Consider the following 15,598-nt stretch of genomic DNA (forward strand, 5'->3'; position numbering starts at 1 on the left):
TAAAATATCACTTGGCTGTAAACAGATGCCCTTGAAAAGTAGAGCAAAGCAATTCTAGAACATTAACATTAGTTAGAGCTCTATGATAGAGCAAACACATGTCCTTAGGGTCTGGTATAATTCAAACACAGAAAGAGTAGGTTTCTATACACCCTTTAATTCTTTACAAACCTCTTGTTGCCAGTACGTCTTGACACTATCTTGAAAAAAGTATAGCCTAAAGAAAGGATTATCAGTGGAAAGTAGAGCATGATAGACGTGCTGGTTGTGTTAACTGAGAGCCAGGATGGTGCAGTGGCTGAGGTACTGAGCTAGGACTAGGGAGACCCAGGTTCGAATGGCTGCTTGCCATGGGGGGGGGAAAAAAACCCTTACAGGATGACACTTGTTCAGTCATTCTCAGTCTAACATACCTCACAGGATTTTTGTGAGTATAAAATAGAAGAAGAGAGGACAATGTGTGTGGTACTAAACTACTTGGAGTAAGGGCAGTATAAAAAATTTCTAAGTAATTATTGGAATATGCTTTCTGAATATGACATATACCCCCTGAACATTACATTTCTATTACCTTATTGATATCTACCAAGGAATAAGTTATACATAATTGTTTAAATAAATAGACGCTGCCCAAATAATTTTAAGTACTTCTCAGAAACTCTCACAAGACTGATTTTAAAAATTACATGAGTACTTCCCAGAATTATAATTTTAAAAGTTTTTTCTACCCTTTTATTAATTTTAGCTTCTATATAATTATCTTCTCTGAATGCACAGACATGTATGCATCTATGCATACATTTACCTTAGTTAGCTATGCCAAGAAGTAAATTAGAGAGATTAAAAATGGACCTGGAAATAGATGTAGATATGTAATAATGAACAGTTGGCTAAGGGTGGGGGATCACAGAATATTTTCAAATCTTCATTAAGAGGGGGAAATCGAATTTAAAACATTTTGGAACAAAAGCTAATGAAGGGGAAGGCTGATTGGGAAAAGGCCCTGTCTCTTGAACAGGGTGAATATGTGTTCATAGTGTAGATTCATAAAGCTCAGAAGCCCTCAGGAAATCATATCTCCAACTTTTCCATTTCTCTCCACAGGACGACCTCCACCCCCAGTTAAACTGCTGAAATTTACACTGAATTGCAGCATGAGAGGTCTTTCAATCTGCCTCATTTGTATTGTCTGTGATAATCATCCTGACCTCATCTCTTTTTCTTAGGTGACCCAGACGTTAGAACAAGATGTCTCCTAACACATCCTAGCCTATTTCTTCCTAACCTGTAGGTCAGCAAATATCAAAAGAAAAGTATAGGATGATTAAGTGGGGTGCCGTTTCACTGACCTAATAATAAGTACCTTTGTGTGCGTGCGTGCGTGTGCGCGCACGTGCGTGCGTATGTGTATGTGCACATGCAGACTCACAAATATTTGCTCATACAGCTATGGGGGGGAACCTGTGTGTGTTAAGATGGAGCAAAAGAATAATTTAAGGTTATAAATCTTGTAATCTTGGAGGTTAATCTTGTATGGTTTAGAGATTTTCAAAGAGTCGTCCTTTTTCTGAAATCAGAAGGGATAAACCCATCTGTAGAAAATCAGAATGCCAGAGAAGCAGAGACATTCCTTCGAGGTGTATGCTAGTCTTATGGGCTTGCCGACACTCTCCGACTTGCTTGTATGCCTTGTCACAAGAGGATTGCCTTTTTCTGTAATGAGCTGAAGGAAATAATATGAATTGGAATCTTTTGTAATGAAAAATGTAAATGTTGATAAAATTTAATGGCATTGGGGGAAGATCACGAGAGAAACAAGAAATCAGTTACATGTCAAAAAGGATGTGAACCTTAAGCCAAGTACTATAAAACACAAAGGAATCCAAGGCTAGTTTATAGCACAGTCCAAAGGGATGGTTGTCTTTGTTTCGTATATAGCTTTTTAATCTTAAAATTATATTCCTATTCTCCCTTATCAGGTTCTGAATTCTAACACATTTCCTAGTTTCATAAAGCTAGAGCTATGTGATAAGTGAGCTTTGATTATACCCCATGCATATTTGCTGTATTATATGAACAATATGAAGCCTGACTCAGTTTTCTGCAATGCTGGAAAATTTCTAGTCACAAATTAGACATAATCAAGCTGAGAAGGGGTTGATTTTTAACGTTTTCAAAATAAAAAGAACTTTCATTTTCTTTTGATGGCTACAGATCCAGATATAATCAACTCTTAATTTCTTAAAAATAATTTTGCCAGATCTCAAACAATATGTAGCATGGATGTACTGGCTGAAACTTTTTGAAAATTGCAGTGGCATTCATTTAAGTTCCTGTACTTACTCATGATCAGTTAGAGCAGGGTCCCCAGTGGAGTGCCCCTGGGTGCCATGGCGCCTGCCGACACCTTTCCTGGTGCCCACCAGTAGCTTTTAGAAAGTGTGAAGGGCTAGGCAGGGCATTTGTCCAGCAGGGCTTCCAATGGGCTGTGCAGATTAAAAGACATCCTGTTAGAGCATCTGCCTGAAATGTCAAATTGTTACTGTTAGTTATGTATAATTTCACTCTCTAACACTTTGTGGTCCTCCTCTAGTAGCCTCCTGTGGCAGCCATTTTGTGATTGTGCCCACCACCCTGTGTCAGAATTCCAGAGGTGCCTGTAGGCTCAAAAAAATTGGAACACCTGGATTAAAGTTTTAATTCCTTAAAACAGGTGGAACCTTTCAGCAAGTTATAGGGAACCATAGAAGTGTATACCTGGTAGACTAGAGTAAGCTTTCAGTAAATTACCAAGCTAAACATAAACTTTGCCCATAATGTAAAGAGAGCTGGACCATAACCCCATCTCCATTCATTTCTCAATGTGTCTAGCAAGGGAGTAATTAAAATTACAATTGTATACTAATTTAACTGGGATTAAGGCTCACTGAACACAATAGGATGTACTTGCAAGTAAATATGCATAAAATCAGGCTGCATATTCATAGGAGGTTTGCGAGGCTTGTACTGGCTAATTCCTATGGAAAGAAAATAGTTTGAAGACTTCTGTGTATTGTCAGATCCAAAGCTGGTCACTCAAATGAGGGGGGGGGGTGAGGCAGAGTCAACTCAATTAGGCCACATTGCACTGTCTGTTCTCAGAATTACATAACAATCACAAGCAGAATTATACCCATCTAAAATCATTGACTTGAGAGGGCTTAGAATGCGGTAACTCTGTTTGGGAGGGTGCTCTTAATGTTTTACAGAGCAGAGCCTAAGCGGTATCTCAACAAGGTACTTCTCTATGTTTTAAAGGTTCAGGGTGTGCACAACTTTGGTCAACAGAAATGAACCTGCACAGAACTTCAAGATTTTGGAGGGCCCATCAGTCCGTTACCTTAAGCAGCAAAGGGAGACAGGGCAAGCAAATTGAGCTCCTACCCTGAGTCGTCTGCCAGATGATCGGTGGAAGCAAGTCCAGCAACACAGCACATTTCTTTTGAAAAAAGTCAGCAGTGTAATTTAAGGCAGCTTAACCTCTGTTGTCCTTGACTTATACAGCTTGTTAAAAACAAATCTAAAACAAGGACTGTGTGATTATTTGGTATAACTTTTGATTGACCTCTTTACCAGCCTTAGGATCCATCGTCTTTTCACCTTGCCAACGTCAGGAGCCAGCAATGCATGTATATATTGCACTTGGACATGCTCAGAGAAATTTCTAGCTGTTTATGGTGAACTTTTTATTGTGGGCAGTATGAGCATCAGTATGAGATCCTATTGTGATGCATGAAGAATATGATTTCATACAGGTCTGTGCACTGATCCCTACACATATTTCCCCCCAATGGGGAAATATCTCTGGAGCTGCACAACTGCACACATGAAAAACGTTACATAGGAATGCAGTCGTATTTTTGTATTCTGATTTAATATTCTTCACATGTATTCCTTCAGGGCAAGCTGGGGCATTGGGGAAGGAGCAAGGGGAAATACATTTGGTTAGAATCAACCTGAAAGAAATACCTTGGTTTTGAATACAATTACTGAGAAGTAAATTGATTTCAGTAAAAGCTACCTCCAAGTTAATTTTTCTTAGCATTACAACCAAAATAGGTTTGTATCGTGATAATATCATGGGATGTGCAAGATTTAAAATTATACTAGTTAAATTATGGGCATAAAAAGGACCTCACCACATTAAACCAAAAGTCCACATAGTCCAGCATTCTGTTTCCATATCAGTAGGGCTGCAAGCAACAGGCCTCCTCAGAGATATATTGCCTTTGAACATGGATGCTCAATGTAGCTATCATGGACTGTGCCTGTTGACAGATCTGTCCTCCCTGAATTTGCTTAATCCCCTTTTAAGACCATCTCAACTGCTGGCCATCTTCACATTGTGTTGCCTTGGGTTCTAGAATTTAAGGATGGATTATCTGACAATTTTACTTCTGTTTTGTAATTATGCATTCATTACCCTCTTCCTTCTGCTAATTTCTGGGGGTGAAGATTGCATGTTTGCAAGATAGTATAAGTTGTGAGACTTTATGCTGGTGCCCTACTTAGCAAAAGCAAAAAGAAACAGCTAGAGAGCCATCTCTGCAGCAGTTTCTAAGGCCATTCTCTGCTTTGTGCTGAAGGACAGGTTGCTGGTGAATCACAAAGGCAGCAAGGTGCTTGGTATTAGCCTAACTAGATAAGTTGCCACTGAAATGATGCAATTATTACCTAAACATTCTAATGCTTTCTTATCAATACATACTGCAGCAGAGAGTCTGACATTACAGTGCAGAATTTTTAAGTCCTACCTCCAGGCAAATCTCATACTTACTAGCAAAAATGAAAGTGTGAAATGCTTTTTAATGTATATTTAACAACAGATAGTCTAGTGATTACTGATGTGTATTCTCTCTGGATTTTCCCCTGGCTTTCAAAGGCAATGTTAAGAGACAACATTTTTTCACATTTATGCTATCTGCAACTATGAAATGTTTACATTTGAAATGTATTTGCAACTGTCGTTTATTAAAGAATGGCAAAAAGCCATCAAATTTTAAGTCTAAACAAACTCAGATTACAGGATAACCATCAATTGCCTGTAATAGAGCAGTTCCATCAATCAAAACTCTGGGTTTTGCTAAATCTTTTGATGTGGCATTAAATTCAATTTTAAATATTGCTCTGGAAGGGAAAAATAAATTTGAACATATCAATATTTTATGTTGGTGCTTTTAATTTCTACCCCAGTGATTCCTAATGCCTAACAATTCATTTTATTTTTGAAGACTGTCACAGTTTCATTCATCTGTATTTTATCTGAAGCACATACGGCTAAGTATATTTATTTAAATATTTTCTATCATCCTTGTATCTAATAAGGTTTAAGGTACAGTCCTTTGCATTTGCAGGTTGATCCCCAGCAAGGGTTCATGTCTTGTTCTAATAAATGCTAAACAGTTGCCCAGTACTTAGATCTGTGTTGTTCACATGGCATTATTGAAGGCATTTTAGATCACAAAGCCCCAGCAGTCTACATTTTTGTTTGCTTTGACATTATTAAACCAATCAGTTTCTTTAAGTATGACTCTAATTACAACATTTGCATGGCAACAAAGTTTGCTTTGTGGGTTGACCTCTAGCATTGTGGTGTTTGCATGTAGTTTTCTGAGCTTAGTGTTTTGATGAGCAGTCAGCGCAGCACTTTCAGTCGAAGTCAATAATTATGCAGAATCAATAAGGTTTTCTTCTTTTGTGTTTGTCTTTGTTGTTTCTTTGATAATGCCTCTAGGATGCTGCAGGCAAAGTGCTGGACCGCTGGGCCATCATGTCCAGGGAAGAAGAGATTATTACCCTTCAGCAGTTTCTGAGGTTTGGAGAAACCAAATCCATTGTGGAGCTGATGGCAATTCAAGAAAAAGAAGGGCAGGCTGTGGCTGTGCCATCTTCAAAGGCAGACTCAGATATAAGGACTTTTATTGAAAGCAATAATCGAACCAGGAGCCCAAGTCTTCTAGCGCATCTGGAGAACAGCAACCCTTCCAGCATTCATCATTTTGAAAACATCCCAAACAGCCTAGCACTCCTGCTTCCATTTCAATATATAAATCCAGTTTCAGCTCCACTGTTGGGCTTGCCTCCGAATGGTCTCCTGCTGGAACAGCCAACGCTGAGATTGCGTGAACCAAATCTTTCAACCCAGAATGAATATAATGAAAGCAGTGAATCTGAAGTGTCCCCAGCGCCTTTCAAGAATGAGCAGAACTCCAACAGGAACGCCTTGACCAGCATCACAAATGTAGAGCCCAAAACTGAGCCAGCTTCCGTGTCTCCAGTGCAGACATCTACCCCTGTCAGTGATTTATCCAAACCTGAACATACAAAAAGCTCTTTCAGAATTCACAGAATGAGGAGGATGGGATCAGCATCACGGAAAGGCAGAGTTTTCTGTAATGCATGTGGCAAGACCTTTTATGACAAAGGTACCCTCAAAATCCACTACAATGCAGTCCATCTTAAGATCAAACATAGATGTACTATTGAAGGTTGCAACATGGTCTTCAGCTCTCTTAGAAGTCGCAACCGTCACAGTGCTAATCCTAACCCCCGACTTCATATGCCCATGCTAAGGAACAATCGAGACAAGGATCTTATCCGTGCTACATCGGGTGCTGCTACCCCTGTTATAGCAAGTACAAAATCTAACCTGACATTAACAAGTCCTGGTCGACCTCCAATGGGTTTTACCACTCCCCCGTTAGACCCTGTGCTACAAAACCCTCTACCTAGCCAACTAGTGTTCCCAGCTTTAAAGACTGTACAGCCTGTTCCTCCTTTTTACAGAAGTTTACTTACACCAGGTGAGATGGTGAGTCCTCCAACCTCATTACCTACCAGTCCTTTAATGCCAGTGGCTACTACAATAGAGCAGCCTCCCCTTCCTTCTTCAGAATCAACAGCACCGGTGTTGGTGATGCCCACCCATGAGACAAATACTGACCTTGCCCCTAAGAAAAAACCAAGAAAGTCAAGCATGCCTGTGAAAATAGAGAAAGAAGTTATTGACACTGCTGATGAGTTTGATGATGAAGATGAGGACATCAATGATAACAGAAGTATTACTAATGACAATCACTGCCACTCTCAGGAAGAAATGAGCCCGGGATTGTCTGTGAAAGACTTCTCAAAAAATGGAAGAAGGTGCATTTCCAGGACAGAGCTAAGAAGAGCAGATAGCATGACATCAGAAGACCAAGAGCATGAGAGAGACTATGAAAATGAGTCAGAATGCTCAGAACCAAAACTTTGCGAGGAATCCATGGAAGGGGATGAGCACATGATGCATGAAAGAAATAACAGATCTGTGATGAACCACAACAGGCCTGATGAAAACCACAATGAAGCTTCACATCAGGATGAAATTAAGATTAAGGAAGAATTTACAGATCCTACGTATGATATGTTTTGCATGAGCCAATACGGACTTTACAATGGAGGTAGTGCTAGTATGGCTGCCCTCCATGAAAGTTTCACTTCCACATTCAACTACAGCAGCCCCCAGAAATTCTCCCCAGATGGTGATTTATGTTCAAGCCCAGATCCCAAGATCTGCTATGTTTGCAAGAAAAGTTTCAAGAGTTCTTACAGTGTGAAGCTCCACTATAGGAATGTTCATTTAAAAGAGATGCACGTCTGCACAGTTGCGGGCTGCAACGCTGCCTTCCCATCAAGGAGAAGCAGAGACAGGTCAGTAAATATTGTATTTATTAACTGATTTTCTAAACATTTGTGTTAAGTTGTGAGAGAAAGTCAAACTTAAATTTTATCTAGAATGGGGACATACAGATGGCATCAGATTTCTATAATCAGAAAAGCCATTTATTAGTTAATGTTTCCATTGTTTCCCAGTATCCGTAATGCTATACAAACTTTATAAACACACTTTATATATTTGTAATGGATGGCTTGATAGTAACTTTCATTAGTACCTCCAGATGTGTTCTGTGTGCTCATAAAATATGCAGTAGACCTTCCATTAGATTTCTCTATATACAAAGTCACGGTATGTCTAGGATGCATTCGTTAGTACACAGGACTCCCACTTCTTCAGACAAACATCTCAAGGAGGCTATTCATAATATGAGCACAGGTTCATTGTAGGCAGTTTAAAGGTAGAATGCATAAACCTACACTGAGCCTAATACTTCTGTTACATTCATTTTCTACTTTATTCAGCTTTCCAAGTTGAGCTCTTAATGGAAAACTACATGCAAAAAGCTTCCCTTTTCAAATATGTTTTAAAGCAGATGGTGACCATCAGTGATGTGTTGCACTATTTTAAGTGGGAATCTGTTAAGTATCTTACTAATACTTGACACACATGATAATATTGATGAAGTACATCACTGGACTTCTGGACAAGCCTCATTGAAATCAATACAGGAAGCACAGCAGTCATGATTGGCAGATGGTTTTATTGTACATGTAGCTGTGTTTTGTTCTCTGCATGTGTGGAAATCCCCATTCACTCAGATGACCATTATGCACACAGATGAAGTGGCAATCAGACTTCTACATTTTTAAAAAAATAATAAGTGTTGTTTGGTTGTAGGGCACTGCAATGATATCACACTTCAGTTATGCTACATCAGTTCTGAAGTAGTTTAGTTTAAACAGAAGCAGGTGGCCCTAAGCATGCTAAGTTTTTCTTATGTGTACCTTTTTAAATCCAAAAGAAGAATGTAAAGTAGATGGAATTTGCCAAAGTTGATCAATGGCAGGCTAACATGCCATATTAATGGATATAATTCCATGTTTATGGATTTAAAAAAAAAGAAATCAAAGATTATGGGCTGGATCCAGAATAAACTGGCAATATCTGCCAATTCTGCCTTTCCACTGCAGACTCTACTCATGTCATTCCTTAGAGGACCCCATCCCCCTGGAGCAGCACTTTGTGGATAGTAGGCCATAGGGTTGCCAGCCTCCAGATGGGGCCTGGAGATCTCCCGGTTTTACAACTGATCTCCAGCTGACAGAGATCAGCTCCCCTGGAGAAAATGGCTGCTTTGAAGGGTGGACTCCATGGCATTGTACCATGCTGATGTCCCTCCCCTCTCCAAACCCTGCCTTCTTCTGGATCCACCCTCAAAGTCTCCAGGTATTTTCCAATCCAGACCTGGCAACCCTAGTAGGCTACACTTGGAGCGGGCAGGCAAGAAGAGTCTGTTCTGCTGCTGGAAACTGTAGTCTGGATCTAACCTATTGACTCATAAAAATTTTTAATATGTGTCCCAAGATTGGTAACAGGTTATGAGGATAGATGCATTACTTCATTGCTACTGTTTTTGCTTAATCTTTTCACATTCAAGAGAAGGGAAGGCATAAAATGGACCCCACAGAACTGGATCGCCACCAGTTACTGTATCTTGCTCAGCTGAAATGAACCAAGCTGGGTGTCACAGTGTCTGTTCTTAGCTGGTTAGTAGAGGTTAGCAAACAATTTAATGTGGGAAACCAAACACTTCTGTTTTATCCACAATCAGTTCAAATGATACTTTAGGTCTTTTCGCACATCATATTTTCAGAGATACACCAAAGACTTTTATAGTGGTGCACCTAAAAATATAAACTGGCAATGTAACAAACAGACATTTGAAAACACATGTATCGTACAGATACACTCAATCAGGGAAACACAACTTTGTCTTTATTTCCATCAGCCCAAAAAGACTTAAGATACATTTTTTTCTATCACCAAATCCCCATGGTGAACTGTTTTTGTAAGCGAAGAGCATTTCAAAAACAGTTCAAATATGTAGATCCAGACTCTGGACTCTAAATTAGTTCAGATATGTTATCATATAGAGCTTTTTTAAAAAAGTCACAGATTCCATTGGGTTTGCTGAAGCCCTTACGTGACACAAAGTAGTTCTTTACTTGGAAACATACCCCATTGGATTAATTGACTCTTACTTCCACATGTACTTAACTGGGGTGGCACTGGTTTCAATGAAGTCAGTAGGATTACTTTGATTCTACTACTTTGACTTAAGTGGTTTGTAAATTGCACTATATGAGCAGTACAAATCTGCTGGTCAGTAATCTGACATCATTAAGTCTTTTCCAGCTCAGTTTGGTTCTGCATTTATACAAAGGTTTTCATGACCGAGTATCACTGCTGTACCGATTCTGAGGAAGCAGAAGGTACACAAAGTTTTCTCTTAGAAACAAATGGCAAAGGCTATGTCTTCCCTAGACATGTACTCAAAAAGGAGAGCCATTTACAAGGGAAATTTCTGTCATGTATATTCCAGAATAGTCCACATATTGCTTTGGATAATACTTTTCATTGGATAGCAGAGAAGCACCACAGGATGTCTTTTTGAAGTTCATGTGGTATATTTATTGCATGTGTCTTCCAAAAAATTTAAGCACGTACAAATACATTAGTGCAATGCCTTTAGCTAAGTTGTTGATTAGATAACAAAATAAAATAATATATTTAGGATACATTGGAACCCTTGGTATCATTTTTATATAAGTATTATTCAAAAGTATACTATGTTTTCCCCAACCAAAGTACAAAGAAAGCACAAAGGGAATTTCTCTTCTTCATTCCTTCCTTTTTAAACAGGTACACTGAATTTCCAAAAATTTAGAAATGCAGAGTATTCGTGGGGTGCTTGAAAGGTTGGAAGGCTGTTAGGTTTTGACATGTACTCTAAAATTATTAGCTTTGCACAGTGTTCCAAGTTTCTTTTGCCTGTGCAATTTGGCTGTAGAATCTTTGCAAGAATCTATGGTTTTGCAAAATGTCTGGTAACTTTTGCAGACATTTAAGCAGGAAGTAACAAGAGCACAGCTTTTTTTGTACTCATCCTTTCCGTGTCTGGTAGTAGCCAGGACTTGGAAGGTCAAGCATGACAGACAAATGAGCCTGAGGAAGGAAGGGTGTAACAAATTGGGCAGTGGTCTTGCAGCTGCGTATAACCTCATATGTTCTGGAGCAACACCAATATATAAAAGCATTTGAGATGGAGATCTACATTTTGTGATTAGTCTTTTCTATTGTCAATATACTAGCTATTATCTCTGAATATGAGGGCGAATATTTGAGATCCAATTGTAGCCCAGTGAGCACTCTGTAATTTAGGGGTTCTTATATGACCTTCTGAAGAGATTGTTTCTTAAATGAAATCTTACAAAGGAAACCCATTAAATGTCTAGTCCTTCAGGTAGCAAATAAGACCTTGAATATGTAAACCAATGTATAGTGCCTTATTGACTCCAGTGCCAAATAAGTGGAGTAATAACACCAAGAGGAGAACTTATTTCAGTCACCTTAATGGGCTGTTAACTTTAGAACCCAATTACAGCCATTTCAGCACTAATTGCGGTACTAGAAATGTGAAGCATCCAACCTAATGCACCCATGAAGAATGTCACATTTTAAACACTATAGTTAAGACACTGTTTGATCAAACACCTCTATGGAATTAATACTATTTTTAACTACTGGGGTAAACTATTTTATTTCTTCAGTCTTCATATTTCAAGGAAACGAAGTGAGTGTTCCTTCAAACAATTTATTCATGACTGTACAGGCTTTTTAAATACAGTCTTTAAAATGAAGAAAATGTATTTTTACAATACAAAAGAGATTTAATAATACAATAGAGATTTTTATACACTGATAAATATTTTACTTGAAGTATTTTGTTTCTCAAAGTAACATCTAATTTCCTGTATATTTGAATTCCCACCAACGTAGACATGGAAACTAGCTGTAGAAACATCTTGTGATCTCTTCCCTTCAAGCTCTGCTGAAGAACCACATTGTTCGAATAATCCCTCGCCAATAGTCTTGGGAGTAAAATCTCTCCGAAGCAATATCATCCATTCCATGAGTATGGATGATAGAGCACTGGGAAGGATTGTGGCTCAGTGGAAGAGTATCTGCTTTGCATGCAGAAGGTCCCAGATTCAATCATCAGTATCTCCAGTTAAATGCATCAGTTAGCAGGTGATGTGAAAGACCTCTGTGTGAGACCCTAGAGAGCTACTGCTAGTCCGACAATACTGACCATGGTAAACCAATGGTCTGACTAAGTATAAGACAGCTTCAGGTTATCAGTGATAGCTTTAATTAGGCAGTTCTGTTGTCACAATGCATTTCTTCCAAACATATCTTTCCCTCTATTTCCTTTTATCAAAAGACAGATGTTTGTGCTGAGTGCTAGCAGTGGCAGCAACTCAAAATCCTGGGAGAAACCTAGGGAAAGTAGAATGGAAAAAATGCCATTAGAAGAGTAACTCCTGAAGAGGCACAGAAAAAATAGCTGATATGTGGAGATACATTTTGAGGTAAATAGATAAGAAAGAAGCAGTCCTAGTCTCTTGTTCACCTTTAGAACTTAAAACAGCTGTGTTGTTTAACATTTTCTTTGCCTTATGTGCTGGCCATTCTTGTGTGCTGATTTACCATGGGAATTAGAGATTATCTCCTCCACAGACTGGTTACTCAAGACTGATCTTGATCAGCCTTGGCACCATAGAAAGTAAAGCACTATGATACCCTGTCATCTTAAAAGGCCTTAGTTAGTACTGATACTTTTAAACAAAGCTTGGTCAGTTTGCAACTCCGAACACAGCCACCTAGGACTGTATAATGGAACAATGAACATTTTTAACTGCGATCCTGTCTGCAAAAACAAGGGCTTGTCAAGCATCTGTAAAGCCAGAGTCTATTGTTGGTAGGCTCCCTTTGGCATGGTTAGTCACAAGTTGTGCAGGCCTGTTTTCAAGTGGAAGAAACTCTCTCCCTTCATAAAATGTGCAAGGTAAATAATACTCAAGGCTAAGTTAGGGCCTTATGTGCAGGCAAACATGTTACTTGACTTGCCATTTCCTAAATCTATGTAAAATAGATGCATTTCCAACACAGCTGTTAACTGCTCCAAGTTACAAAGAAAAGAACTTTCTGCTTTGCCTCCCTTTGAGTAAAAGGATGCTAATTATTAAAAGTTTGTCTTTAATTTTTTGCAGAACGAAAGCATGTGTGTTTGTCTGCAAGGTGGGAAAGGTGATTCAGCCCCGTGAATAAATTTAAAAACGAAATAATATTTGCTCAGGGTTACTTATAAATAAATATGAGGCAACTATTGGTGCCAAGTGCGATTCTGCCATTAGGTTGCTAGTTAAATCAGTCCAGATTTAAACTTGTAAACTCCTTGATTTGTATGGAGAAAGACATCTGTATTTGGTTTATTAAAACCTGCTGATGTTTCCAGAACTAAATTTGCGTGCAGACAGGCCTCTGGGTAGTTATATCAAGAAAGCGGAAGCATATATGACTCGCTCATCCAGTTACCTGACTTCCAGCCCTGTACAGGTGTGCTTGAATAAATTAACATCAGATACCTCTGATGAGCCACTGCATACATTATCAGCAAAGGTGAAGATGTGAAAACATGCTACCTGCCTCCTGTTATCACCTCAACACAATAGCAACCATCTCACCCCCCCTTCCAAGAATCCCGCTATGTTTGGAAACTTCAAAGCTAACTTTTTCAGAGTGCTTTTTCCAGGAAATGTGTGTGATTTGGGGGTCCTATAGCTCCAAGGAGTGCACTTCACACTAGTTCATGTTATACTTTTGTATATTTTGCTAATGTGATTTGCTGTGACTTAAAACACTGTAAGTAGAAGATGCAGCATTCAAAGATATGGCTGGGTAATAATTTCATCAGACTCATTAAAACTGTTAGTTAAAAAAAAATTCAAATTTAAAAATTTGAACTTGATTGTTCTAGTGCTCTAACCAGTAGCCATTAAACCGGTGGTCAGCCTGTTCTGCAAGTCCAGAAACCAGTTTCTTGTCTTGGCAAATTAGCTGTGCAATTGGACAATGCCTTTTTTCTTTAATAATGCCTTCCCACCACAAGCTCATTGTGTTACCATCTTTAAAAATAGCAAAAGTAAGTTCAAGACATATAGCCGTACACTTTGTTCCTGCCGATAGTGCTGGTTGAGAAGGGAGTACTACTTTCTTAGCATGGTTGCCAAGCAGCATTCTGTAGCTCACATTACAGTGAGACCCCCACAGCAAGGACAGAACTTTATGGCAACTAATAAGAAACAGTTCAATACTAAATTTTCATCCAGTGATCTTGGCAAATGCCTTTTCCTGTTCACCAAATGAGTATTTGGTTAAATGCTCTCCATTGTCACCCTTGATGCTAGGATGCTCTCCATTGTCACCCTTGAAAACTCTTGCAATCATTTGCAAACTTTAACATTATTAATATTTTAATCCAACACCATTTAACTGCACTTAAAGGTGTCCAATAAAATATAAAACACTATCACTTTAAAGACAACCAGTAACTTTCTTGAAAGAAAAAAAATGAGCTTTTAAGTTGCCTAAAATCAATTGTCTTCACAAAAGGTATGCAGAGAAATAATGTTGATAGGAAAGCTGATTGTTCAGTTCTTGTTTTCAGTGTGAGAATAGTATCTAAATACACAACTAGATGCAGTTTAACTGTAACCAGGGCATTTTAAAACAATGCTACCCTGTCAAATAAATTGATATTGCAGGAAAATTAAACTAAAGGGTGGTTCTCAAGGAGTTGCAGGTGCCTTTCTTGAGATATAATAAAGACCATACACACTGATGCAGAAGAAGAAAGAAATGGGAGTGGCAAAAAAGTGGTTTTGCTGGATCTAAATATATGCTATCCCATAAAGATTAGGGCAGTCAGCAGAGATAAGAGACAGATTAAAAGCACTTGTTAAACAAAGCCATGCATGAAAGAAATCTTGACCAGGATTCATGTGTTTCACGCTTATTATTACAGATGAGAATTGCTTATATGACTGAACCATATGGCCATTATGTAGCTTTTCCAGAAGCAGCTACCAAGAAGCGCCTTCGTCTTGATTTTGAGCTCTGCAGCTGCATCAGCCCCAAAATTATTCCCTCCCCCCCAAATAAGCAGTTAAGGCCAGCTATGTTAGCTATTAGAAACTCAATATTTACCTGGCAATTTCCCATTTAGTTAAGTGTGCCGTACCAGTTATTACCCTATTAGAGTCAGATTATTGGATAATGTTGTAGTATCTCCAAAACCAGTCTATGGTAATAGTTAAAAGGATGTCGAGGATAGTAGTATAAAGGTTTACATTTTCATAGAGTGCTCCATATAATGTAAAACTAACTCCTCTTCAGTTTTCTCAGAACCCTGTAACAAGATACTATTATATTCCAAGGTAATTTTTTAAAAGGTAATTTTTTAAAAGAAGACTTTGTCCCAGCTGCAAATAAGGGGGAGAAGTAATTAGGAATGTTAAGTTTGCTCCTCGGAGTATCCAAATCTAGGCATTGTTTGAAAAGTCCAATTTGATTATAAAATGGATTAACTTTTTAAAATACATTTTGCCCTAAGAGACTCATGATTTTATACATAGCAATGCATTTTGTAAAATTTGTTATAAAAGCATAATTCATAGTATTTATTACAAATAGCTGTTTGTTTCAGCAAAAGAGTAGCCAACACTTAAGCAACATTTTGCACTAATTTAAAATCATACTAATTTAAATAATCTCAAATTT

At 38.4% G+C, this 15,598-nt stretch overlaps 1 protein-coding gene across 1 annotated transcript in view; it reads left to right on the forward strand.

Moving 5' to 3' along the window:
* BNC2 (basonuclin 2) overlaps positions 1–15,598 on the forward strand; it is a 351,100-nt gene that overhangs the window by 316,862 nt on the left and 18,640 nt on the right. The window contains exon 5 of the mRNA XM_015427749.1: positions 5,774–7,728. Coding sequence (XP_015283235.1) covers positions 5,774–7,728 — 1,955 coding nt within the window. The remainder of the gene's footprint in view (positions 1–5,773; positions 7,729–15,598) is intronic.

Source organism: Gekko japonicus, unplaced genomic scaffold (genome assembly GCF_001447785.1).
Source record: "Gekko japonicus isolate JY-2015 unplaced genomic scaffold, Gekko_japonicus_V1.1 scaffold466, whole genome shotgun sequence".
NCBI classification, from domain to species: domain Eukaryota; kingdom Metazoa; phylum Chordata; class Lepidosauria; order Squamata; family Gekkonidae; genus Gekko; species Gekko japonicus.